The 26,750-nt window shown below is 35.8% G+C and overlaps 1 protein-coding gene across 2 annotated transcripts in view; it reads right to left on the minus strand.

Moving 5' to 3' along the window:
- LOC118742535 (protein tincar) overlaps positions 1–26,750 on the minus strand; it is a 418,562-nt gene that overhangs the window by 28,853 nt on the left and 362,959 nt on the right. For both annotated transcript variants that reach the window (XM_036474692.1, XM_036474686.1), the window contains one exon: positions 22,110–22,344. In XM_036474692.1, coding sequence (XP_036330585.1) covers positions 22,110–22,344 — 235 coding nt within the window. The remainder of the gene's footprint in view (positions 1–22,109; positions 22,345–26,750) is intronic.

Here is a 26,750-nt window from a genome sequence, read left to right on the forward strand (position 1 = left end):
CTTTTGTACATACATATGTACATAAGTAAGCTTGTATGAGAATATTTATATTTTAATTTTCCATTTGTTTGCAATATTTTTGCGCTTAGCGTAGCGACACAATGGAGGAAAATAAGCGGAAGATGCCAGAGCATTGACTCGAGCACAGCACAAATGGAGTGTCAGTGAATGTTGGCGGGAAATGAGAGGAACATGCGAACCAAGCGATGGTGCAGGCAAAGGAATAAGTAGAAAACACAACGCAAGGAAAACAAAGAAGGATAGTTTTATAATGGAATATGCAGGTATTTATTGGGAGTATGGAAATTGAGAATGCTTTGGAAGTATTTCTCGTTTCTAAAATTTGGATTTTGTTGCTCGACAGATGTTTTTGATATGAATTTCCAAACTCCGACGAAACAAAAAATTGACACAAGACGGGATGAGATGGCGACCGACGCTTAAAACGAAGATTAAGATTTAGATTTAGATTAAGACTAAGATGAATACGGATATAAAGATTAAGATTAAGGTAATTTTTCATTATTATGCAGGGCGGCCACCTTGGCTGAATGCATAGAGGTACGTACTACCACTTCGTGCATCCATCCATAAATGAGAATGGATATTATTTCTCCACGATTATCATCGTAAATATCCATTCTCATGAGAGTAAATTCCTATTCTCATGAGAATTAATCTTATCGTTTACCAGAACCTTTTAAAATGCTTCTCTTTAAAACTTTTTTCCGTTCGAACGCGGCACAAAAGTGTGTGTTTCCTTCATTTGTGTTATAATGTCAAGACACTACACTACGGATTGGAGTAGAAGCTCGGCCAAACACTTAGAAAAATTGTAAGCGCCAAAATATTTTTTTTTTTTTTATCAAATGGTGAGCTTACGGGTAATGGGAAGAAAAAGTTTCACTTCAAGCCTCCCTTGTATGTATTTTAGTTGGTCCACAAAAGAGTACCGGACCATAGAACTCTGGAGCAGGCTCCGTATTTTGTTAAGCTTTCCGCCTGTTCGTTGCCATAACGTCACTTATGCCTCGGCATCCAGCCCAGTATTTCATGCTTCCCAAAACCGTATTAATTGATTTTTCGCACCCTTGTATAATGTGTTGCCAACAGTCCTTGAAATGTCTTTAAAGACAGAAAGGGCTATGTTTATAGAATCCAGAGCTTTTTCCATTTTTAAAGTGAACCTGATTAGTAGTTTTGCTTTGTTGATATGCAAATTGGTTGCCGTTCAGATGTCGATCTCTTGGGCTATGCTGGTTGACAATTTCCAATAACTGGTTCCTTGAAATATGTATTTACTCGTACTTATTGCCATCAAACCAACAATGTTACCCATACGCACTGTAGAACGCCACAGCAAAGGCAATGCAAAAGCGCTAGTGTCTTTTCAAATGGTTGCAAAAGTGTTGCTTTCGTTGCGGATTAAATGCAGTTGGGGCAAATAACAAAAAAAAAAGAAACAAAGTAAAAACTTTTGCAATCAGCAAGATGAGCAGACGGTCGCAAGTGTCCGCTACTTAAATAATAGCAACAACAAAGCATGCAACAGCAATAATAACAATGAGCAGCCAATGAACTGCCAATGCTTCGGAAAGGTATGTATGTATGTATAAGCACACACATACAGTCTACGTAACTACCAGTGAAACATTGACATCGACCGAAAGGGGCGATGAAAGGCATAACTGAGAAAATAAAAACAACAATATTATTACGTAATCTAAAATTGTCAACTTGGGCAGCAACTGTAATAAAATGGTACGCAATTGCAACATTGACAACTGTGTAGAATAGCAACAAAAGCGAGTTATAAATGTTTAGCAGGCGGAAGAAGAAAAGCAAGCAACACTGTTTCATTTTGTTTATAAAAGAACGCCACTTTGTTGTCTTATTTGGTATCTATTTAGTATTGCAAAGTTAGGTATTTGTAGGAATGCACACAGGACGGTGTTTTACTAAGGAGTTTTAAAGTTCTTTTTAGTTTTCAAGCGACGGCTATTTAGGTAATAGTTATAGAATCGCTTACATAAGTATGTATGTTGATTGAATTTATGTACTTTAGGGTGCGCGTTATTTTCCAGGTTTTTTTTTTGCTGCCGCCTCATTAAGTTTTAGGTTATGCTTGGACAATCGAATATCGAAATTTGAATATCGAATCCAAAAAAAACTTAACTTTTAAATTAAACCGCGCCGAAATCATATATTTCTCTTTTCTCTTTCTCTGAAACAAATAAGGGAACAGCAATGACAAATGCATATTTTTATAGAGAATTGAACGTTCTATAAAAAATGTTTGGTGTGATTTTTTTCGATTTTTTTTGATAAATTCACTTCTACGATAGTTACTCCAGATGAAAGTGGTATTCATGGTGGATTTTATAGTTTTTCAAGTTTTGCTACCGTTTCAATATGACATTTCCATATCCCCACTTTGCATTTCACCACATCACTCATACGCCATGCCTACCTACTAAGGGTGCTGTACAACAGAGCTTCCTAAAGTGGGTTCCACGGCACCCAAGTGTTCATATAAGCGTTCAGCGTTGCGCTTGACAGCTTCATTTTTTTTTCTAGCTTGTATGTGTTGTTGGCCACTGCAGTCGAAGGGTTAGAGGTGCGTTCTACCATTCCGAATGACCTGGATTCAAGCCCTAGTCAAAGCAATGTCGCAAAAAATATGGAAAAAAAGTGTTTGCTTAATACCGGCCGCCTCTCGGCAGGCAATGGCAAACATCCGAGTGTATTTCTGCCATGCGAAAGCTTCTCATAAAATCCATTGGCCGTTCGAAGGCGGCGTAAAGCTGTGGGTCTTTCCGTTTCTGTAACAACAACAAGACGCATAGCACAAAGTGGAGGGGAAGCTCTGCCAAACACAAAGCGTGTAAGCACCAAACGCGAAGAGATTTTTTGCCCAGAACATAAGAACTGCACCATTTGCTCGATTTTCAAAAATTAGGTGTCAAATTAAAAAGCTTGGACTGCAGATGTGCAATAAAATTTTACTTTTTCGAAAAGAGCTGCCACCTAATAAACAATTAAATTCAAATTATTTACAAAATTAAATCAATGGTTACAAAATGTGTGTCAATCGAAATGGGTTTCAAAAGCTTTCTTTTTTAACTTAACTATAGGAGGGTTGCCACCTCTTTAAAAAATCAAATTCAATTTTGATTAAGGGAATTAGGTAACAGACATAGGTAATAGTAAATTGGTGCCTAACGAAAGTGATTTCAGAAGGAAGTATTTAGTTTGAAAATCTTTTGAAGAGTGTTGCCACCTGCTTAAAATGTCGAATTTAGTTAACTTAAACATATGAAATATCTAAATATGGATGTCAAACGAAAGAGTGTGAAGAAATATTTAGTTTGAACACTCAGAATATTTTTGAGGTGTTGGAAGAAGATGCCACCTGTTTAAAAATAAATTCAAAACATTTAATGAGCTAAATGAATTAGCGGTGCTGCCGCATGTTTAAAAATCAAATTCAACTTATTTCATAAGTTAATCAAAATATGTATCGCAATGTCAGACGCATGAGAGTTAATAAAGTTTCAGCTTTAAAATACTTTTGAAGAGGGTTGCCTCCTGTTTGAACAGTCGAACTTAGTTAACTTTTACACAGGTTGTATGAAATATGGGTGCCAAGCGAAAGAGTGTTAAGAAATATTTAGTTTGAGCACGTATAATTTTTTTGAGACGTTTCAAGAGGTTTGCCATGTGTTTAAAAAGTCTAATAAGTTAAATGAATGATTAAAGTGCGGGTATCAATCGAAATGGGTATGGAAACTCTGTATTTCTGACCTTTATTTAGGAGGGTTGCCATGTGTTTGAACAATCAAACTCAATTGATTTCATCAGTTTATTAAAAAAAAAATGTGTATCACAATGTCAGAGGAAAGAGATTTAAGAAGATTTTAGTTTGAAAACAATTTTGAAAAGTGTTTCCACCTGTTTGTAAAGTCGAACTTAGTTAATTTATTCACACGTTTTACGAAATATTAAGATATGGATAACTAAGTATATATGTATTTTCCGTTAAAATATAAAATATTAAATGCAACAAGTATATTCTAAGCAGAAAACACCACCGACTTCAAAAGCTAGAATTTAATATTTTTATTTTTATGGCAAATCATTTCCATTTAGATTAATGAGATTTTACCTCTTGCTTCATTTATGAAAGAAATTCTTATTGCATTGAAATAGATTTTAAAGAAAATTTTTAAATACATATATTAGCTAGTTAATCTGTTTCTTTTCCAATTGCATTCGTGCTCATGTCTACTGAATAAAGAAAAAAAAACCATAAATCAGAAATTTTATTTCAATATTTTTGCGCTGCCCTTGCTGGTCGTTAAAAACATATTTTAAAAGGAATCATAAATGATTTACATCGAAATGCCATCAACACTTTTTTATATCGTTCGCGCATTTTTTATGATTTATGATTTTATGAGTTTTTCTTTGTTTTATGATCCCAGATATGCATACTATTAAGGTATATAAAAATATTGATGAACAAGGAATGTGCAAATGCAAAAATATCTGTATAAATATAAATACACATATGTAGGTAGGTATGTATTTATATTAAGGTGCAAGATTTGCCATACAAGAAAATTTTACCGTTTTTCCGCCGGAATAAGAAATTTTATTTTATGTTAAGATTTCCGCCAAAATATTTCGGAAAAATTATAATATTTACCTGAGCTGCGCTCATTTGGAAATAACTAAAAAATTAAACTTTTTTTTATAAATAAAATTAGTTTTTAAAAGTATTTTTTCTAAAATCACCACAGATCATCTGCATACAAATTTTTTAACATTTTATTAACGAAATTAAAATAATGAGATAATTTCAAATCGGTATAGCTCACATAAATCTTCAACATTTTCTGAAATATTTTGGCAGAAGTCTTAAAATATGATTACATTTTTAACCGCGGCGAAAACCGCAACTTTTTTTTGGTGATGTAACTTAATGTACATACACACATATATGCAAATGCAGTATAACATGATTTACATACCGGGGAAGTGTGTTAATATTAATGTATTAAGTCAACTTTAAGTCAGGCTTTTTTTGTGCACAGAAGTTATTTTACAGATGAACAAAAAAAAAAAAAAATTAAATCATATTTTGTTAAGTGCAAATCGTTTTTGGAATTCACGCTTCCTCAACAAACTGAATGCTCAAATAAATAAAATACTAGTAAGTCAGCTTAACTGATGCGGTGGGGCAGTCGAAAAGCAACTGTTCTACCAAAAATTAAAGAACCAAATTGGTAGCTGGTGCACAACGCCGAAACTCGTTGGGTTCCGAAGCACAATTTTACAAGGTATAACGGAAATTCGTTCCACATTTGATTCTGTTAATATTCGTATAATCCAGATATCGATTATTCGAATCTCTTATTAAAAAATCCGAATATTTCGATACCCGACTAACCGGATACTCGAACATTTGAAAAGCCAAATCAACTAGCTGCCTAACCTAACCTCATGCTGTTGGAAGAATCTTGCAGAATAATTCGAAAAATAATAAAACAGTTTCTTCTAGGGCTAGGAGTTTCATAATTTTAATATTCGTATAATCCCGATATCGATTATTCGGATCTCTTATTAAAAAATCCGAATATTCCGATACTCGAATAACCGGATACTCGAATATTTGAATAGTCAAATCAACGGACATTAACTGGATATCCGAATTTTATCCGTACCTACGAATATCCGAACAGATATTCGAATAGTTCCACAGATTAACCACTTTTTTTCAACGTTAATCGTAAAGTTTTTAAAGCAGCAATTAAATTTAAATTTTCAGAAGAAATTTGCACGATAACACCTTTTGCAAACATACCATTCACACTGAAGAAAACTTTGCACAGCCCATAATGTATTAAATTTTAAATACATGAGTATGTGCTATCTAGTCGTCGGAGATGTCGATGAGCATTATCGTGTGTTGGTTGGCAATGATGACGACACTGATAGCAACCATAATAAAGCGAACAACAGTGAGCTCAGCTGCCGCTGACAAGCCAGTGGCCAACCAACTGAGCTTGGGCCAAACGAAGCGTACCCACCCACCCACAGAAGTGATAAACGAGGTTGCCGATATGCTCACTGCGTATTTTCTCTTTTCTGCTTCTTAAGTTTTTTTGTTTTTTTTGTTTTACTTTTCGCCTTCTACCATTTATTCCACAACCTCGCCATTTGTTGTTGAATTAAAAATGGCATGTTGCACTCACATTCTGTTTGTAATGCGAAGCTCTAAAGCCGCAATAAGCTCCACTATGAGCAGCTGTGCCAGCGGCGGAAGCAACGATGCAATGTGTGCCGTGTCGTCGTGCAGCAGAGCAGCAGAGCAGCACTGGAATGACTGCCAATTATCAACGTTGCCACTTTCATTCAATGCTATTAGAGTGTGTTCGATGAAGTTGTGGGTGGCAGCCAGGCGTTGCTTGTCATATTATCCAGCTTCTCGAGGGGCGCTATGTACCTGCATGCATGTTCGTCATTAAGTAGTTTTAACTCCACTTTTTCACAATTTCATTCCATTTAAAACATTTTAAGATACCAGCAAACATACGTGTGTATATGTGTGTGCGCTCGTATGTTGGTGTGCCTGGACAATGGACTTGTTTTTTGTATTTGCGTTTTTTGTTTAAAGCCATTAACCGTTGTCTGTTGTGTCGATTGTTGCAGTCACTGGCTGTTCAGACTTAAAATGCTGCAGCTTGTTTTTAATGTGGACTTTCTCAATGTGGACAAACACTCCCGTGCACTTGAATAGTTACAATGCTTTTCGATTTTTTTCTGGGTTATTTTTGAATTCATAAAATGTTCGTAAAAAATTCAAACCTTTTTCTCACAACAACGCATATTCGCAAAATTGAGTCAGCATGAATTGTCAAAAATTAACGTTAATTTGTGGCTACTTCAAACTTGTACTACTAAAATCCAAAACTGCATACTCAAAAAAATGTTAAAAATTGTGGAAATCTTGATTCGAATTTTATGCCTTTTTTATTTGTCTACAAAGCTTGAAAATTGCGTTATATAGTTTTTGTTAGAGAATGAACTGTTTTTTAATTGAAAAATATTTTAGTTGAAAAATAATGGAAATTAAAAAAACAAAAAAAAAATACTATTCAACTGCTTGGGAGTGTACATATGTGCATACATTAGGCATATGGCTTTTTTAAATGAAATATACTTGCGAGACGAAGCTGAGGAACGCATGGAAAATTACTTTTTTGCTAAAATTCTTTACAAAAAGTTCCTGTAAGAACTCGGAGAAAGGAAAAAACTTTTATTTACTTTAAACAGCACACATTTATCTTTAACAATATTCAGAATATTTTAGGTGATATATTTTTTCATTAACTTTGTATGAAAATGAAGTTTAAAGCCTTTATGCACAATTTAGGAAAATTAAAAAAAAAAAATACATCAATATTTCCGTTAATTCAGAATTTTTAGAAACTTATTTGGTATGCAGTTTTGTAGCCATTTCATTTTGGTTTGAAAAATCCGGTTGATTTTTGAGAATTCTTTCTTTCTTCCATATAAAAATAGATTTTGATGAAATCTAATTAAAACGCTCGAAATTTTTACGAAAGTTTGTTGATTTTATTAAATGTTACACGAAGATTGAATCCTGGATTTATGTATATAATTTTTTTAAGAATAAACTATATTTTTGTTAACAAATAATTAAAATTAAAAAGTAATAAAATAAATAATCCAATTTTGTCCATATGGGAATGTCGTAAAGTTACGATACTCACTGTTAATTTTAAATAAAACACAGAACTGGATGTCGGAATCTTTATTATTACCCGAAAAACACTCTCTGACATTTACTTTTTAAAAATAATTTCATTCAAATGTTGGCCTCTACTGTTGGCTGTCCATTTGACGAATTAATTTTCTTTCACTCTTTTTCCAATTACGTGAATAATTTTGGCTTCTAAGTTTCGAATCATAGCTGCGAAGACTTTTGGTTTCATATAACCCTAAAGAAAAAAAAATTCAGAGGTGTGGTATCACATGATAACTTGCTGAAACCAAATCGATATCCATGGCTTAAATTTCAGGCAACAAAAACATCAGGTTATAAAGGTGCAGCATAACCGCTTGGCGGTTATGTTCTGTCTGTGGTCAACTTTTGAATGAAATTACATATGTAAGAGAGTGTTTGGGTAATAATAAAGAATCCGACATCCGACTGTCTGTTTTAGGTTTTTTTTTTTAAATAAAAAAAGGTCTAGATGGCTCAACCTATGTATGAAAAATTCTATGTCAATCGAATTATGACTGCGATCAAAAATTGGTTTCTAAATTTTTTTTTGATTCGGTTTATATCGGCGACTGATTCGGCAGCCGGTTCGAAAAGCCCTTTCTAAGAAAATTTTTCAAGAACGCCCTATTTCAGAACTCCAATACAACAATTGAACATACCCCGTTATTACCACATGTCTCATCAAATATAATCTGTAAACCGTTTGTCTGTATCAGAAATTCAAAATTGCTTCAGCAGTTATCACGGAGTGGTGCTATTTAAGTGTGAACTGAAAAAATGTGATGCGGGCGGGGAGCGCTTGGGGTTAGCCGTATTCTGGTCTAGCGGTGAATAAAACTGTTTGAGGAGACTGGAGATGTTAAAGACCGTCACCGTTCGGGCCCATCAACACACTGAAAATCCACTCCGAAAAGAGGAAAGCATGGCCCGAGAGACGAATATCATGAAAAGTCCATGAATCCAAATAATAAAACTCGCTTGGGATTTGGGGATTTCAAACGCCGTACCGGACAGGAAAATCTTATTTACCGATGAAAAATGTTTACCGTGCAGGAAAAATTTAACAAGCAAAATTATAGAATGTATGCACGGCCATCTAAGGAAGTACTTAAACTGCTTCCACGGGCCGAAAAGGGTTATCATATAGCTCCAGTTTGGTGGGGTGTCTCTTACGACTGTTTCTACGAACAAGGGGTCTTAAAATGGGCGAAGTTTACTAGAGAAACCGTTTTGCAAGCGGTTACAAAGCCGCTCGTAAAGCTTAAATAACCAAAAGCTGGCTCTAAAACAATCTGGCAACACTAGAAAAAAATTTAATTAATTTTTTATCGCTATCATAATTTGAGGCACATGGAATTTTCCATGTAACCGTAATTTTGAAAGTTGCCTAAGGCACTATCATTAGTCTAGAATGACAGAATGATTTGCAGCTGCATTCAGTTTAAAGTTATAGATCATTTATGCACAGGAGGTATGAAGTACATACATATATGTATTTTTGCAGTAAAAATTTTTGTATATCTTTAAATTGGTTTTTGATCACTCCTCGTCCTCTTCTCATATGTACATAGGTATAGTTAGGGTGCGTTCAGAAATGCATCAAACCAAAGCATCAGAGTCTTTTATATCTAAACTATAATTGATGGAAATGTCTTATTTGCGCAACTAAGTTCCAAACGGCTTTTAACCATGGTTGCGCATACTTGACATTTCCATCAATTATAGTTTAGAAATAAAAGAGACTGATGCTTTGGCTTGATGCATTTCTGAACGCGCCCTTAATTAACAAAAAAGTCATATGCCTAACGTGTTTCCATGGAGTTGGACTACCTCAATATGGGATTGACTCATTGCTGCAACACGCCTTTACTTTTTACATCATATTTTCTTCTGTTCTTTCGAACATAAACTATACATATATGTATATGCATTTCAGTACATTACTGCTTGTGATGCCAACCATGTTCCAGCAAGCCGCTGCTTTTGTAATATCTCAGCGTGACCAGCATGGCATATGCACTCTTTTTCCTCGACTCATATAGAGTTTTGTACAGTTTGTGTTTAACTCTGCTTATTGATCGATTTTGCCTGTTCACTGCCTTCTATTATCTGGCACTTTTTTCTTTTATCATAAATTTTTTTCTTTTTATTTTTAAAATTTTTCTTGTAGTACATTACACACATTAGTAGCTACATACATATGTACTTACTGACTTGTGAATCTGTAACGTTTTTGCAAATTTTTGCTTACTTTTTCTTGCTATTTTAGCTTCCGTTTTCCTTTTCGCTTACATCCAACTGCAGCCATCGATTTAAATCATACATACAATAGAAAATATACACATATATGTAAGTAGTACACAATTCTCTCATAAACAGTTCGTTGATTTTTATGACTGAGCGCGCTTATGACCGCCCTGACCAGCCGGGCAAGGCAGTGGTTGACATGCGGCGCACTGCTGCATTTTTCTTGGTAAAATCAAGTTGTGTTTCCGTTGCTTTTTTCGTTGTTATTTTGTGCTCAACACATCTCAGATTTTTATGATTTAAAATGCCGCCCACGTTGCCCAGCCATAAATTTTCTTTTATTTTTTTATTTTTAATCTCATTTTTACTTCGATTTCTTTTTGATATCTACCGTTTCAATTGGAAATTGCGCGCAAATCCTCTACAACTGTGCTGCTGCTCTCACTCGGATGCTTCCAACTCAACACAGCAATCATCTCAGCAGCAGCAAGATTCTTGCCTTCGATGTTGTCGGTAAATTTAGCCGTTAACTTTGAGTGGCAGCTTGTTTCAAGTGTTGCTGTGCTCTGCGCTCCTCCGTACGACAAGTGGAAATATTCAATTTGTTTTAATTCCCTACTATTGAGATTTGCTGTTTCTCGTAGATTTGTACATGAAGTGTGTCATTATGTAAAACTGAGAAAAAATTTAGGAAATTCCTAAGCAGTTGATTGATACTTTGGAAGATGTGTATGAACAATAATAATAAATCATCCAAGGAATTGACCAAAAGAAAATATGCAAACAGCCAATTACGTGATTCTTTTATGTCTGGGAAAAATTAAGTCAAAAGGACTTATTTCTACAAAGACGAGGTACGAATAGCAATTTTGCGGTAAAAAAAAACAACAATGAAGCTAAAGATGCTCATGGAAAAATTGCCATGACAATATTGAGAAACGTTTGGAAATAGAGGGTGTCCCTTTTCTCCCAATTACATTCGGAAGCCAAACGGCGAGTGGACGTCATTTCGTGACGAAATGTTAAAGATCCTGGTTGATACACACTCCACTAAATCGCTTCCGATAACGAGAAGGCTTTAGCATCCAAGGAATCGATATTTGGCATTTTTCTAGATCTAGAAACAGTCTTTAATAACGTGCTCCCAGAAACGATCGCAGAGTCACTGCCACAATTGGGCTGAATCTACCTCTGGTAGACTTCGTCCTTTCTTCTCGTCAATCGGAGAACTATTCATTCGGAGATTGGTGAGACTCTTATAACCAGATATGCGACAAGAAGCAATCCCTAAGGAGATGTACTTTGCCCACTCCTCTGGAATCTAACGGTGAACACCTTAGTCATGCGCTTACAGGGCACAAGTTGCACCACAATTGGTCAACAACCACAAGCGCTGGGCGAACTGCTGCAGAACATCTTGAGTATTGTGAGAACCTGACCGAAAGTATAGGGATTGAATATCTACCCGGAAAAGATGTCACGGTTATCTTTACGAGGAAAACCAAGCTCCCGAAACGTAAGCTTGCCGCTCTCAAATGAAGTGAAATAATTGTTCGTCATTTTGGACCTGAATTTAACTTCGCAAAGTAACGCAGAGGAGCGTGCCTGAAAGGCCATTACCGCCATCTACGTCTGCAAAACGCTCCAAAATAAATCTAAGGATAGGGAGTGGAAGGCACTTGAAAGATCTCTCATTAGCCCACTGTTACCATACCATACCACTGTCGTGTCTTCCAAGCAGTTTGCGGCCATACAGGAAACTGAACTATGGCTTATTATCTTCTTTTAATCTGCTTTCAGTAACCATATACTGTGATAGTCAAGTTGCTTTTAAGTCAGTGGAATGCTGTGAAACTTCCTCAAAATTGCGATAGAGTGTATCAAAGTCGTCAATAAGATAGCTTCAAAGTCAACTGCCCAAGTTGTGTGAGTGCCAGGGTACAAATAAATACATACATACAAGGATAACTGCACATCAGACAAACTTGCGAGGGAAGGAAGCTCCCTGTCTGACGTCAACTCTTCTTACGTTGTAGACATACCGCTATACCGCAATCTACCTGTGAGACATGGCTTAAAATATACTTTGAGCAGAAGGCAAACAAAAGATGGTCGGAAGAACCCAAATGTAACGACTTGTTTTAAACTTTTAATACTTATCGAATGCCGGAAACAAATTTTGCTAATTTGGGTACCGGGACACAGTGGCAGATTTTCCTGCCAGGAAAGAGGATTCATAACTTCATAGGTTGGCACACACCATTAAGGCCCGACCACGTGTCGCTTCAGCAGCTGACTATGAAAGCAGGAATATGGCTAACTATCAACTTTTTTTACTAATTAAAATTGTGGGATATATTATTCCTTTTAATCAAAGGCGGGCAAGAAAAATCGTTTCTCATGCAATTATTGATGTGAAATATCAATTTATCTGTCGCTATTATGTTAATTTAAGGGGAAAAGCATTTGCTGCCAAGCCTTCATTGTAGCAAGTGCCAGTATTACACGCGCTGCTGTCAAAACGTGGCGAAAGCGCACGTAACGCGAAAGATCTATCTACATGGGCCTTTAGTCTTCAAATTTGTCTTTGTATTCGTAGTCATCTCCATCTTCGTTTTCGATCACTATTGTTATTATTTTCTGCATTTATCCTCGGTTTCATAAGCATACTCGTATTCGTCTTCGTATTTGTCTGTATTCATATTCGTATTCGCTTTTCGCTTGGTCTCCGTATTCGGTTTTGAATTCCTATCTGTCTTGATCTTCGTATTGGCCTTTGTATTTGTTTCTGCAGTCGCAGTCGCAGTCGTCTTCGCCTTCATATTCGCTTTCGTATTCGTATTAGTCTTCGTGGTCGTATTCGTCTTCGTAATTGTCTCGTTCTCGTATGCGTGCTTGGTCTTAGTTGGTTATCGTCTTCGAAGCACAAAAAAAAATTCTAAAAACCAAGCAATTCCGAAGCATAAAAACTCTCATAATCTACAGAAAAATACCTTTCATATTGGGCTTTTAGTTTCAAAATTGGTTCGGTGGAACCACCTAACGAAGGTGGACAAAATTTATCCAAGGTCTCTGATGTCTATATATTAACACTAACATTAATATATAGATATCAGCGGGGAGCAAACTTGGGCTTCGACTGAAAAATCACACTTTTGCGTCAGAAGCAAACAGCGCGAATCGCTTAAAATAAAAGCCTATAACGGAGGAGCAATTACATTGTAAACAAATAATAAAAAGTTATGGTTCTGATATTGCAGGCCCCTTAAAAAGGCCGGACCCGGGAAGGTTCACCCCTTTCCCCTCCTCACGATGGGCCTGGATATCAGAGACTTTGAGTTAATTGAGTTAATTGAATAATGCCATCTGAATGAAATCTTTTTCATTGCAAGTCCATAAAAAAGTTTTTAATTTACATATTTTCAATATAGGCTTTATACAATTTCATTGAAATAAAACTTTGCAAATTCAAATTATAAGACAAAATTCACCAAAAATCGCGCCAAGTCATTTATTACTTCAACACTTATTTGCCCAATTTCTTAGAATAGATATTTTAATATTACCAAAGTTATTCCTCTTATTTTGGCCAGAACCCAGAAATTATCACATCTATTAAGGATTTATACAAAAGCCAATAATTGTTTGTAATTTCTTTTAATTATAGTCACAAAGCAAGATATGCAGATAAAATTGCTGATTATAATGTTCTCAGTTATTTAAGGCAAACTTACTAATACATACATAAGCAAGCGGGCGAAAAATACGAGCGCTTAAGTAAAAACTCTTAAGTATGAATTAAAATGATGTAATTTTAATTGTAATAAAAAGGCGCTAATTCAAAATGGAAAACGCAAGAGCTCACAAGAACCTAAACAAACGTCAGTGGTAGAAAGGGTAATGAAAAGACGATTACAGGAACATTAGCTATTCGGAAAAGAAACGCCATGCAAGCAAACAAAACAAAATGTGCGACCTGACAGAAAAATGCCACACACACATACACACACTTTGAGAAAAAGTTGAATAAAAAGGTTAAGGAAAAAAGGATAAGTTGCTTATCTAAGCACGCGCATAAAATAATTTAGTTACACAAATGCTGTCGACTCGAGTTGAGTGCGTGTTGAGTACGACTTAGAATGCACTTAAATGAGTTGAGTAGAAAAATAACGCAATGCAAAAAAAATGTGCGAAATGAGATGTGGGATGTACCTACACTGCTGCTCAAAATAATAGATACATACATTTGTAAAAGATTTATATGTATGCACATCAGACCGTACCACTTTACAAGCAAACAAAATAAAAGTCGCCGTAAACCTCTCAATCTAAGGTATTGTTGCGAGGAAATTTCGGTTCACATTTTTTATTCTTTAGGGGTCGCCTTTTTAAATTTTTCGGAAATACTTTTTTTTTAATAGTTCTACTCAAATAATCAAAATACTACATTAGGGAAAGTTTTTGGTAAGCTTTAAATAATTGACATTAGGGTGGGACGTTAGGGTGACAAAAGCCGAGATCTAGTGGGTAAGTACTAGAACGGGATACTTCAGCTCTACGAACTTTGGAACAAAAAGAAATATCTCCTCGAGACAAGGACATCGATATACCTTACCTTAAGATTCCGCTTAATTTGCCGAAATTATGACGAAAAATGTTAAAAGGCGACCCCAACGTTAAGCAAAAAAAAATATATATATATATACTATATGTATATTTTCGAAATTGCCTTGCAAAAATACTTTACACTCAGGGGGGTCAGGTGAACTTTTTTCCGCTACAATTTAATGTACATACATACCGCCGAGGGACTATTGAGTAAGTGGTTAGAGCTACACGAATACTTATCTACATGCGGTAGGACCCAAGCTCAGAGCCTGGTCCACGATAGATTTAAAAAATTTAGAAAAATCTTTTCTAATACATTTCACCCCTATGCAACCAATAGCAAATCCCCGAGATACGGCAAACTTGCCCAACTGGCCCCTTTAAGCCCGGAGCCTCACAGTTGCGGCAGCGCCTGTGAAAAGATTTGCCCTGACCTTGTAATTTCCTTACTCATTCCTAACAAAGCTCTGGTTTTACGACGGTCAAAGGTATTCCAGGTCTGTCCGGGAATCTTCTACGATCCAATACAACTCCACCACTGCTTTGCTCTGAAGTGGCTATTTTAGCAAATTTTTCTTTTGATTTCCCTAAGCGAGGCTCATGTCTACCGCGTCCAGTGCCACAACGCGCTATATTATCTGACGTCTCATACCCATGTATGCTTCTATGTACACTTATGGTAATTTCTAATTTATCAAAACTTGAGGCCTATTCTGTCCTACAGTCACCCAGAAGTTGCCGCTTAACCAAGGAATAGGAAAGCATCTAAATTTGCACCTCATTAGGTAACTCGGGATCTCGCAAGGTGTTTTAAGTACATACCTTGTCGCCTCCTTAAGCGAAAACATTTCCGATTGAAAAACCGTTGCAAGATTTGGCAGGCATAAGGATAGCTTCAGAGTGAATTGCTGAATCAAAAACCCCTTCACTCATCTCCAACTCTGTCTTTGTTCCGTCAGATAACTTCCCCGAATCCAGTCACTGCGGGTTGCGAATTTCGTGTAGTTTTTGTGGTTGGTCCAGGTTTGGTATGGTTTAGACGGTAGACAACGACCCATTAGAATTACCATTACCTCCACCTTGCTCTGATTGGAAAGAACTTTTTTTCAGGAGCCTAAATATGAAGTGGAAGGAGAGTCCTTCACACAAGACATTTCCACCTGTCCTCCCATCCAAGCGCAATTTCTGCATTTAATAACTTTTAGGGTTCCAGGTACTACACCTCGAGCAGTCCATGCATTTGGTTGTGTTTTATGAAGAATTCATTTGGACACAACATCAGTGTGCTGAGATCTGTTCGGACCGGAGCAAACTCGAAACTTGATAAAATTTCGAAATGCACATAGTTGGATGTGAACTTTAAGCCTAGGCGTCTAAATTTGAGGTTGGTAGAGAGTTCATCGCGCAAAGCACCTGTACTTACCTGCGAATCATCCATGAATAATTTTCATGGTTCCGAATACTACATATACCCCGCCCATTCCTCTCTAGATGATGGTGAAGGCTTCACTCGAACCCATCATCGGTGTGCAGTGATGGCGGGTTCTTTATGAAAAAACTGAACATATTCAAGTGAAACGATGTGTATGCGTAGTTTGGTAGATATTAACAAGAGTTGGCATTGGAACACCTTATTTAAGCGTACATGCCCTTTCCATGCCTAAGAATTTCCCGAATAAAGACGAAAATAGAGCGGGTTAAAACAAACGCAAGAAAAGAAGAGAGCGTTCTACGGCAGTGAAATGCGGTGATATTTGCTGGCCTAAAATCAAATACGAAGGGATGAAGTGGTTTTTGGAGAAGAACGTACGAAAGAAAAATGTAGAGACAATAAAAATAAATGAAATCACAAATGGAGCTGACAGCAACCCAAACCAAAGCTTTGAAACGGTTAAGGAAAAAAAGAGTATCAAACTCGGGGGGAAAAAAATTTAGGTGAGCCGCCACCTAAAACGTAGCAATCCAACGAACAGGAAACAAGTGCGGCGAACGAAATTAAAGTACAGTTAGAAAGCAAACAAAAGTAGAAATGAAATAAAAGAAAAAAACAAACATCTAAGCTGTCAAGAGGTTAGCCAAAAATGGCAGCGTTGGCAAATGGCTTGTAAAAACCGCCAAATCGCTGTAGATTAACCCGAACAAAAAGAAGGTATAGGATCCAAATGTTGAAATGGGAAGGACACAAAATGGAGTAAGAGCATAGAATGGCAAGGCGACAAAAGGAAAAATATGCACGACAAAGCGCAGTCAGGCTAACCAAGAGGATGTTGAGAGCTTGAGAAAATATTCTATGAATATAGGTATGCAAGTAGTATGTGCGGTAGGTAAGCGCTTAGCTAAGCGTTGAAGGAAATTGCCAAGGCATCATTGGCGGCGAACGTCACAGCTACATACATACATACATACACAGCTAAGGAAAAGTTAAATGTGCGCGTGAACAAACTCGTTAAGTCTTTAGCATGAATAATGATAAGAGTTTTATTATATTTGTATAAGTTGCCTTTGCTGTGATGTATACATACATTTCCACATGCAAATATAGTATACACAAAGCAACGCTCTTTTCCACCCGCGTAAATGCGGTCTTTACATTTAACCTACTAAGCAAGTGCGCCTTAATTTTCCGCGCCGACAGTCGTTCACGTGAATTGCTGCGCTGGCATTTCAGATCATTCTTACCCTGCAGGGAAAAATTACACAGGCGAACCAAAATGGCGGAAAAAATTATTGCGGCAAATATTAAAGCTGTTTTTGATAGACTTTTTTGTGCTAATTACGAATCCGTAAGTATAAAGTTTCCGTTAGCTCCAGATTTTGAGAAAAACTAAGTCAAATTGTTATAAAATCGCGTATTTTTAAATATCTAAGAAGCTGGTAGAATGTGTTAGAACCTTCCACTTAGGCTTAAATGAAAGCTAAAACTCTCGAATACCACTGATGGTCACATATAGTCATTTATTGGACAGCAAAAACTGATTTTGACGAAGTATGAAACAAATCGGCCCATAAGTACGGATTTCCCAAATACCTCGACTTCTGCGCCACCTATCGAGCAAAATATTTGTAGAGTTCTTGATTCTCATGTAAGTAATATGCATTTAAAATATGAATCATATCGGACTATAAGCACGGCATTTTCATATATCTCGACACCTGCGCCATCTAGCGGATGAATTCATCACTCAGAGTGCATTGCCATCAGCTGCTGAGCTAAGCTTGAAGCTTCAAGTCTCTAGATCATCGGGAAAAATTTACTGCAACATTTGATTACACACAGCTGAAACATAATAAATGCGTGTAAATGATTTTAAACATGTAAAAAATATTATTTTTCTTAAGGATATTCAGAAGTAGTTAGTTCCAAATTAGTTGTCACCAAAAATGACTTTTTGCGACCATCGCCATACAAATATAGTTAGTTTTTCTAAAAGAAAAAATACAAATAATAGTTGCCTTCAAGCTAACTTATAGTAAAATACATTTCCTGCAGGGCTGGGTATATATTGTTGTGTGTGTGTGCATTTAGGCGCTTTGCTTTTATATGAGTAGTATCTTTTTAATGTTGGCACATAACTGCTTTCTTCATTCTCAAAGATTTTATGTCCAATTGCTGCTTTTACAGTTTCAACTACAGAAAATGGGCCAAAATTAATTATTTATTGCTACGCCAATGACTGAAGTGGGCACTTAAATATTTTCTTTCTTCTACGACCACTCACTCGTTCGTTTGCTTAGCATCTTCGCAAAACGTCGGTAAGTGGTGTTTCTGGAATTTGATTATTGACTCATAAACTTAATGGATTTGGATTTAGTATAAAGAGTGTGTAATAAGGGTCTTAAGGCGCTGATAATAATTGGGATATACTTATATACATATGTATGTTATTATTAGTACGTGGTTCAGGCCAAATCTGCAATTCTTTAAGGTAAGTGCCACTAGATTTGCTCAGTAATTAAGTGCGAGTTAAGTGTGAGTGGGTTACGTGGTACCAACATCCTATATGACAAATACCCGGTCGGACCGAGAGCATATCTGGGAGATTATAAAAGGCTTGTAGCGATTCTTATTGGGTATTGACTAGTTGGCACACACGCGAGTATGCTGGGCATCGGCTACAATGACTTCTGTGGAAGCGGCAGAGATGAAAACGAGCAGGAAACAGTAGAGCCCTTTACTCAATTTCATCAACCGCGCCGATTGGTTCTAACATATTATGCTATCAAAATGGCACCATTCTAACCTATCCTATGTACATATGTATGCATGTAGAGACCGTGCGTTTGATCCGTGCCACCATATCGCAGCTGAGCGAATAATAAACAATTACACAATCGAATTTGCAATTCGCCAATCAAAGTAAACCACAATTTGTCACTTCGTTGGATGCGCTTTTTATTCGGTAACTAAGCAAAAGCGGAATAATTGAAACCGCCAATATAATCGAAAGCTTTGAAATTTTTAAAAAAGTATGTAGGCGTTGTCAAAAAATTACTGGATAAAATTACGTTTAAAACAAGTAAATTAAATTTGTGGGCAGCAAACATAAAAAGAAATTAAAAAAGTGTGAGTTGGAAAAAAAATGTATTATTTGAATAGCAATGATATGCGTAAAACAATCTGGCAACAGTGGCATTAATGTTAAATCGAAATGATGATGAAAGAATGACATAAATGTAAAAAGGAGGATAAGCACTTGTATACACTTATGTACACATATGATGTATGTATGTAATTTGCCTGTGCGAATATTTTTCTACATGTGTAACATATACATATTTACACTTGCATAACAGGAAATGTAGGATATGCCATACAAATATGTATGTACGAATGCACACATATGTGAATGCAATTGCATTAACATCAATAAAAATTGCAAAAAACCAAATTAAACACTAACCACAACTACAATGCACAAATACAATTATTATCGACCGGAAAGCGAATATTCGCTATAACTGGAAAAAAAGCATTTTTAATTAAAAAGAAATTATCATTTCCGACCAGTTGGAGAACCAAACAACACCTATATCAAAATAAAAAGCCAAAGCGAGGGAAATTCAAATGAGAAATAAAAATTTAAATTGCCAACAATTGATTGAATTTGCAGTGCTGGCCACTGTGGCCACAGCTGATATTCATTCGCTGTCAATGGACTTGCATACGCTTTATGAATTTAATCCTTTCTACAGTTGGATCGGTTATAGCACAAATACATACAATTTTTTATATTTTTTTTTATACTTTTGTCTCTAGAAATTAAAATGGACAAACATTTGGCAGAGTCAAAAGAATAGCAACTTCCTTAACTTAGCCTTGTCCGCTTTGGACATTTGTCAAATTCTGGAGGCACTTCATTTTTGGTCTTATATTCGGGATCTGTACACCATTTTTCTAGATCAGGTAATTTTGCCCGAGATATTTTCGTTTTAAGTTTGCATAGAGAATGTTTCTCATACGCCATATACGAGTACGACCAAGTATGTTATGGCGTATGAGTAACAATATTTCCTGCTCGTATTTCATACAAAAGTCATTTATTTATCCATTGATTTTCATCGTTACTTGCTTTATTTTTTGGCAAAAGAATAGGCTTTAATACAATTAAAAAAAGAATACAAACTATTTGCTATTTTTTGATTTTTTCATTGTTGAAATTTGATTTTTTTTTTTTTATAAAAATGAAGTGTTTTCTACTCTCTAGAAAATAATTTATGCACCATACGCAGTTTTGATTTTGTTGATGCGCGGTTTTGTATTTTATCCAACGACGTTATGTGAGCATTCGTACCGATTTTGGAGGGAGATAGGGCATTTTTCAATCAAATTCTGAAGTAGGGCGTTCTTGAAAAGTTTTCTGAGATAGAGCGTTGTTGAAACATTTTCTGAAATAGGGCGTTTTCGAACTGGCTGCCGAGATAGGTCGATCTTCCACTCAGCCATCGAAATGTTCTACAAAAACGGAAACTTTGGTTTACATTTTTTTTTAGATAGTAAGTTATTTTTTTATTTTTTTTTTTAAATAAAACCGTATTAAAAGATGTTATGTCTTTTTATTCGAAAAACAAAATTGTATGTTCAGATTCGCTGCTTTAGATATGTCCCGATTTTTGGCCACAGAAATCTGGTCACCTTCTATCCAAAAAAGAAAATACTGTGTATTGTTGAATTTCCATTAAAAGGGTTGTTTGCATCTCTAAAGGAAAACGAAAAATGCCTGATATAAATTTTCTTTTATCAAAATTTGTTAAATCAGTTTGCAGCTCTCAAGAAAAAAATGCTAGAATATTTAATATTTCTTCAAGAAAATTTACAGCAGAAGCAAAGTACTTTTTCGGCCAACAGAAATAATGAAAGATATTTCTTGTGATTTTTCTTCGATCATATTCCATTTAACGTCTGCTGAACTAAGTACTTGGTAAATATAGCATTTGTAGAATGAATCTCGAAGTAAAATTTTCTTTCGAATTATTTCCTTTTTTAAAGCACGGCCTTGTCGAGAAAGATAACATTTTATCCAAAAACTTCAAAATGACATTGAAAACGTCAACCAACTGATGTACATAAATACGTTAACGAAGTTGAATAAGCTCGGATTCTGAAAATAGCAAACCCCACCACCAACTTAATTCCATTTAAACCAAACAGCCGGCTGAAGTTTTCCTGTTTGTAGAAAACAATTTTTTTATTAAATTTTGGTTAATTATGTTGTTGGACAAAAGCTTGTGTGTGAGCTTTTTTGTGCAACTAAATATATCTACGCATCAAAAATAAAGTTGTGAAAAAAGTGTCGCTTACAGCTTTTTGGCGGTTAGGGCTCGATGTGCATTTAAATGTTAACGTTTGAAGCGGATTGTTGTTGGAGTTAAAAAATTTCTCTCCATATTAATTTCCTCAATCGAAATTCCCGTCTTACTGTGCTTCCACTGCACCGTCAAACCTCAATCAACGCCGAAGTGGCAGAATGCACACGAGCGAGCGTAGATGGCCAAAGCCAGTCAATCAACACAGTGGCCACTATGATGACAAACATCATATGAGCAGGCCGACCGCACCAGCTGCTCGAACGAGTGGGGGAGATAACAAACAAAATGGCCACGAAGTTGACTACCAACACATGTGACAAATGTAAATGTATGCTTTTAAATCACACACAGAGTTACGTATGTAGTTGCAGTGTTTACGCTGGAGCGCCGACTGTAAACACGCGCATATATACGCACAGATTATACATAAACATATTTATATCTACCGGCATACATACATATATCCCTGAAGTATGTATATGCAAGAGCGCCAGATCAGCCAAGACTATCGCCCATCCAGCCCACCGCCAGCCAATGCCGGCGCGTCAACCTTTACACTTCGTTTTTGGCTTACATTGGTGGTTTGTTTTGGTTTGGCCGGCGTTGAGCCGAAGTTGGTTCTTTGTTTAATTACCTCTTGGCAGCAGTCCGTTTTCAATTATTCTAGCCTCCAAGAGCAAGCGCGGCAACAGCAAACACATTGCAATCACGATGTGCACAAAGGCCGCCGTCGGACCGCCATGCGTCCATAGGGCGCGTAAGGTGCCACCGCGTGCCTCCTCCTCGAGTCCGTCATGTGGTGACATGGAACAGCGTCGCTCCTTTGAGCCAGTCGCCAACTTGATGCCATCGTTTGCCAAGTTGCCAACCTGAAATTAAACAAACAAAAGGAGGAATATGCAATTAAAACCATATAGTACACAGCGGTAGTGATATTGAGACAATATGTACACATGTATATAAAAAACATACATATATATATGCTTACACATGCATATATATTTATGTATGTATGTGCATGTACATAAGTTATAAAAATTATGTTGCAATGAGAAAAGGCGAAGTAGTTAATGCAACAGCCAAGGAGTACCATATTTGCTTTCTAGCAACTCAAGGTAGTAGTACTGGAGGCAAAGAGGCTACCGTATTTAGTTAAATAAACCATAAGAATGTACTCCGTTGGCCAAACGTGAATAAATATGAACATATATATGTATGTGTAATTGCTTTTGGTTTCGGCGTGCCGTTTATTAAATATGCATACACTAAACACAAGTAGAGTGTGTTAACTCTTTTGCATACGTCGATTTGCCTAAATCATTTATTGCACCATTCTAAATACATACTTATTTACTTAAAATTCTGAATGTCTGATCCAAAAGTATTTTATTAATGAGTGAACCTTAATTTGTATTTTGAGAGCTGTTACAATTCCAAAAGGTATTTCACACAATAGATAAGGCGTTATCACAAAGTCTAGATGAAATTACTTTATTGCTGTACTCAGTGACATATATACTCTCTCGATTGTTTCTAAATAGCGACAATGTTATTCTCCAGCCAGCCGCATTAAGGGCGAAATTGATTAGAACAAGCAAATAAATATTAATATGCCGCAATAAAATTCGAGAGACAAAAATAAGTTCAGTCGAAAGCGAACTTTATATGCCCGGCGGATGAATTAACCCGCATTAGTCCCTTAAATTACAAACCTCATTTGTCACGGTTTTTTGGGATTATATAAAATATTATTTGTTATTGATAATTGTTTAGTACTTGTAATTTGTTTTTCTTCACATTTAACACATATTAGAAGTTTGTTTGATTGTTTGTTTGCGCTAATGTCATACTGACATAAGAAATATCGTCCACGCTTATTTGTGCTGGCTCTAGTTCGTTGTGAAATTCTGGCACCATTGCTCTGTGTTGGTTCCGCGAACTGAGCGGCATTGCTTCGACGGGAAATTATTCCTCCCGATGAAAATTTAAAGTTTCTCGGTTATGTGAGAATAGGGTCCTCTGAGATCCTTGGGTCCAATTGGTAACAGTAGACAAAAAAATATTTCAATTAGAATAAACTATATACTTAAATTTAGGTTATTAGGTCTGAAGCTCAAAATTAACGTATAAATTTCAATTTCAAAAGCAAAATTCCATGGATAACAAAATATTACTTTTTTTTTAGAAAAATGTAAAGTTAGGAAAAGTTGTATTGATCGGATACAAGGAAAGTGAAAAAATCGGATTCCCAATTTAAAAAGGGTCAAATTTAAATATTAGGACTAATGCGGGTTAAATCGTTTTTTCATCTTTCTGAATTTTTCCAGATCAGGTCATTTTCCAAGATATTTTCATTTTTATAAAAAAATCAAACTTTAAAAAAAAAAAAATAATCAAAAAATGTTTTCTATTTGTATTAATTAAAGCCTGTTCTTTTGTAAATAAATCGAGCTAATAGCGATGAAAATCGATGGATAAATAAACAAGTGTGAAACGTCAAATGAAAATGTGTATAACTAATTAATGTTACTCATACGCCACATCGTACATGGCCGTACTCATGCATAGTACTTTTACATGGCGTAAGAGTAACATTTTCCATGTTAGAGTTTGAATTTTTTTATTAGCAAAGCAAACTTAAAATGGTAATAACTTGGGACCGGATCTAGAAAAACGGTATACAGATCCATAAACTCAGACCCCAAATTATGTTTACGTGTCTCGCTGTTTTTTGTGTAATTTTCAGTGGTGTCACTTCAGAGATCAAATTATAGGTAAAGCTCTAACTAAATGTATTAGAATCATGGCATATTAAACAGCTGGTGTTTCGACAACATTAGAGAAGAACCACCATTTACGTGTATTTTGTTCTTGCTTATGGTCTCTTAAGCGTCAAAAAAGTATTATTTTGTTTTTCTTAAAAAGTGGATATAGCAACTTTTCACTATAAGCTAGCGGTTTATGTATATTACTTAAATGAAAACAAATAACTCTTATGCGTGTCGCGCAGGAGTCGAGACAATTGGGAAACCTGAATTTATGGCCCGAATTAACTCATATTTAGAACGCCTATTTGGAAATATTTCTATGCTAGTTATTAACTTATTTTGATGAAAAAGAGAAACATGCCATATAAATAATAACTATTTTGACGTGAATAAGCCATGGATGGCACTTAAAGAATTGGCTGCAGTTTGAAAGGAAAGACACTTGATTTTATGGGTTCAGCGCCAAATGCAACTAAACTGATTAGTTTGTATTGCGCCGTTCTTGGAAGAAGTTTGATGTGAACTTTTACATTCCCTTCTCGAACCCCAACATGACTTTTTCCTCCACTTGCGCCCACTTTAACGCTATTCAAACATTTGCACTAAGCTTTTGGGTACATACATAGCCTATGCATCTTGAATGAAAAATAAAAAATAAACTAAAAACAATAAGAACAACCTACATAGTACATTCTTCTAAGTACATGTCGCCAACACATTGGCCCTTATTATGAGCTGTATTCGATTTTCGATCTTCGCTGGCTATCGAAGATCGGAGATCGAAAGTGAAATTCGTATTATGAGCTATTCAAGCGTGTCGAAATTTTCGTTGAGTGTCGAATTTTCTGTCGAACAGAATTTTGCTTTCGATGGTGTAGCGAAGTGTTAGAAAATTGTGAAAAATGTATGATTTTGTATATGTTTTCTTACATTTTGGCGGCTAGACACTAATTTTAAACAATTTTTATTAATTTCATGCAGTTCTAACATCGTGTATACTAAACACACAAGCTCGAAAGGCTGGTTTTACTTGTGAAAGAAAATCCCAATACTCTGTTGGCACGATCTCTGAGAACAAAATCGTAGCGCTGTTGATAGTTTTAAAATATTTTAAATAGATTTGGCTCACAAACGCCTCTTTAGATGGTCGGAACTTTTTAATGAATCTGTAGACAAATTTCTTAAATATATTTTATATCAAAATATATTCAAAAGGCTAATAAACTTAAACTCTCTTAAACATTTGCTACTCCTGGCCAGTTTATTAAGCTCTCATCCTCTGACGAATCGTTGAACCAGAACTCGTTGTACTCATTTTACCACGTTTTTATAAACTTGCTTTCTTTTTTACTTCATTTTAATTACAACAAATTTACATAAATATGTATAAGCACACTATTTAGTTTGCTCGATTTGTAAACAAAGCTTCTCAGCGCTGAAAAATATACTATTGTGAACAACCTAAACGAGCGAAATTCACAATAGCGCTATTCTTCATCGAATGAACGCCATAATACCAAATGAAAATTCGTTCGCTCAGCACTTTCGACCACAGTCGAAAATCGAATGCAACTCATAATAGGGGCCTTTCTATGTAAAAGCCTAATTGTTTTCTTCAAAGTGTACATACATGACGCTCGATGTTTTCTTTAACGCATAGCTTTTAATAATGCGATGAAGCAGAGTTTTGCATACCAAACGGTAAGCAGCAATGTCCTTGTACTACTCAGTATTCCGAGAAAAGGAATGAGGTTGAAAAGAATGCGTTGCATTTATTGAAATTGGAATTCCAATGCAAAACAGAACAACATAGTAGTGGTTATGAAAGAACCGCAAAGAAATTTTACAAGCAAAAGCAAAGGCGACGAAGGAGAAAGTTTAATAAGTCTGCAATCGATAAAGCGAAGGAGCAAGCTGAGTTATACTTATATACAGAAATGGAATGCAAGAAATATGTGACTAAGAGCATAAAATAAAACGTCTCAAAGAGCTTAGTTGGTAGATACTACCATAAACAAATTGTTGCATTAATATATTGTACGAGTGCAAGCAATTCTAGTTGACGAAATACATACATAGTTATTTAAAATGAGTCCAACTTGCAAATTCGAGATGCTGACTTTTCTACTAAAAATTAGAGCAATTAAAATGAAAACCACCAAAACGCTTAAAACACTACCAGACTTCCTTCATACAGTTAAGACATTAATGGATGTTCTTCACAGTCAAAGGAAAGTTTGATTACTCTCACCCCGAATATGCCCCTGAACTCGTTTGGTCTACTAATCAGTTCAGGAGCGATTCCCCACCAAAGAGGAATAGAGGTAGGATGAGGCAAGGCCAAACAGGTCAACGATTATCGGAATGAAAATAGTTTCCATTTGTCTGATTACTCAAATATGTTTTGAGGCTGCAGTGATACAACTTCAAAGGCTTCTTCACTGGTACTCTATTATTTTTACTGACAAACTGGCGCCTTACTAATTTTCATACTAAGCCAAGCGACT

The sequence above is a fragment of the Rhagoletis pomonella genome, unplaced genomic scaffold (assembly GCF_013731165.1).
Source record: "Rhagoletis pomonella isolate Grant_MI unplaced genomic scaffold, Rhpom_1.0 Rhpom_scaffold_00001, whole genome shotgun sequence".
In the NCBI taxonomy this organism is placed as follows: domain Eukaryota; kingdom Metazoa; phylum Arthropoda; class Insecta; order Diptera; family Tephritidae; genus Rhagoletis; species Rhagoletis pomonella.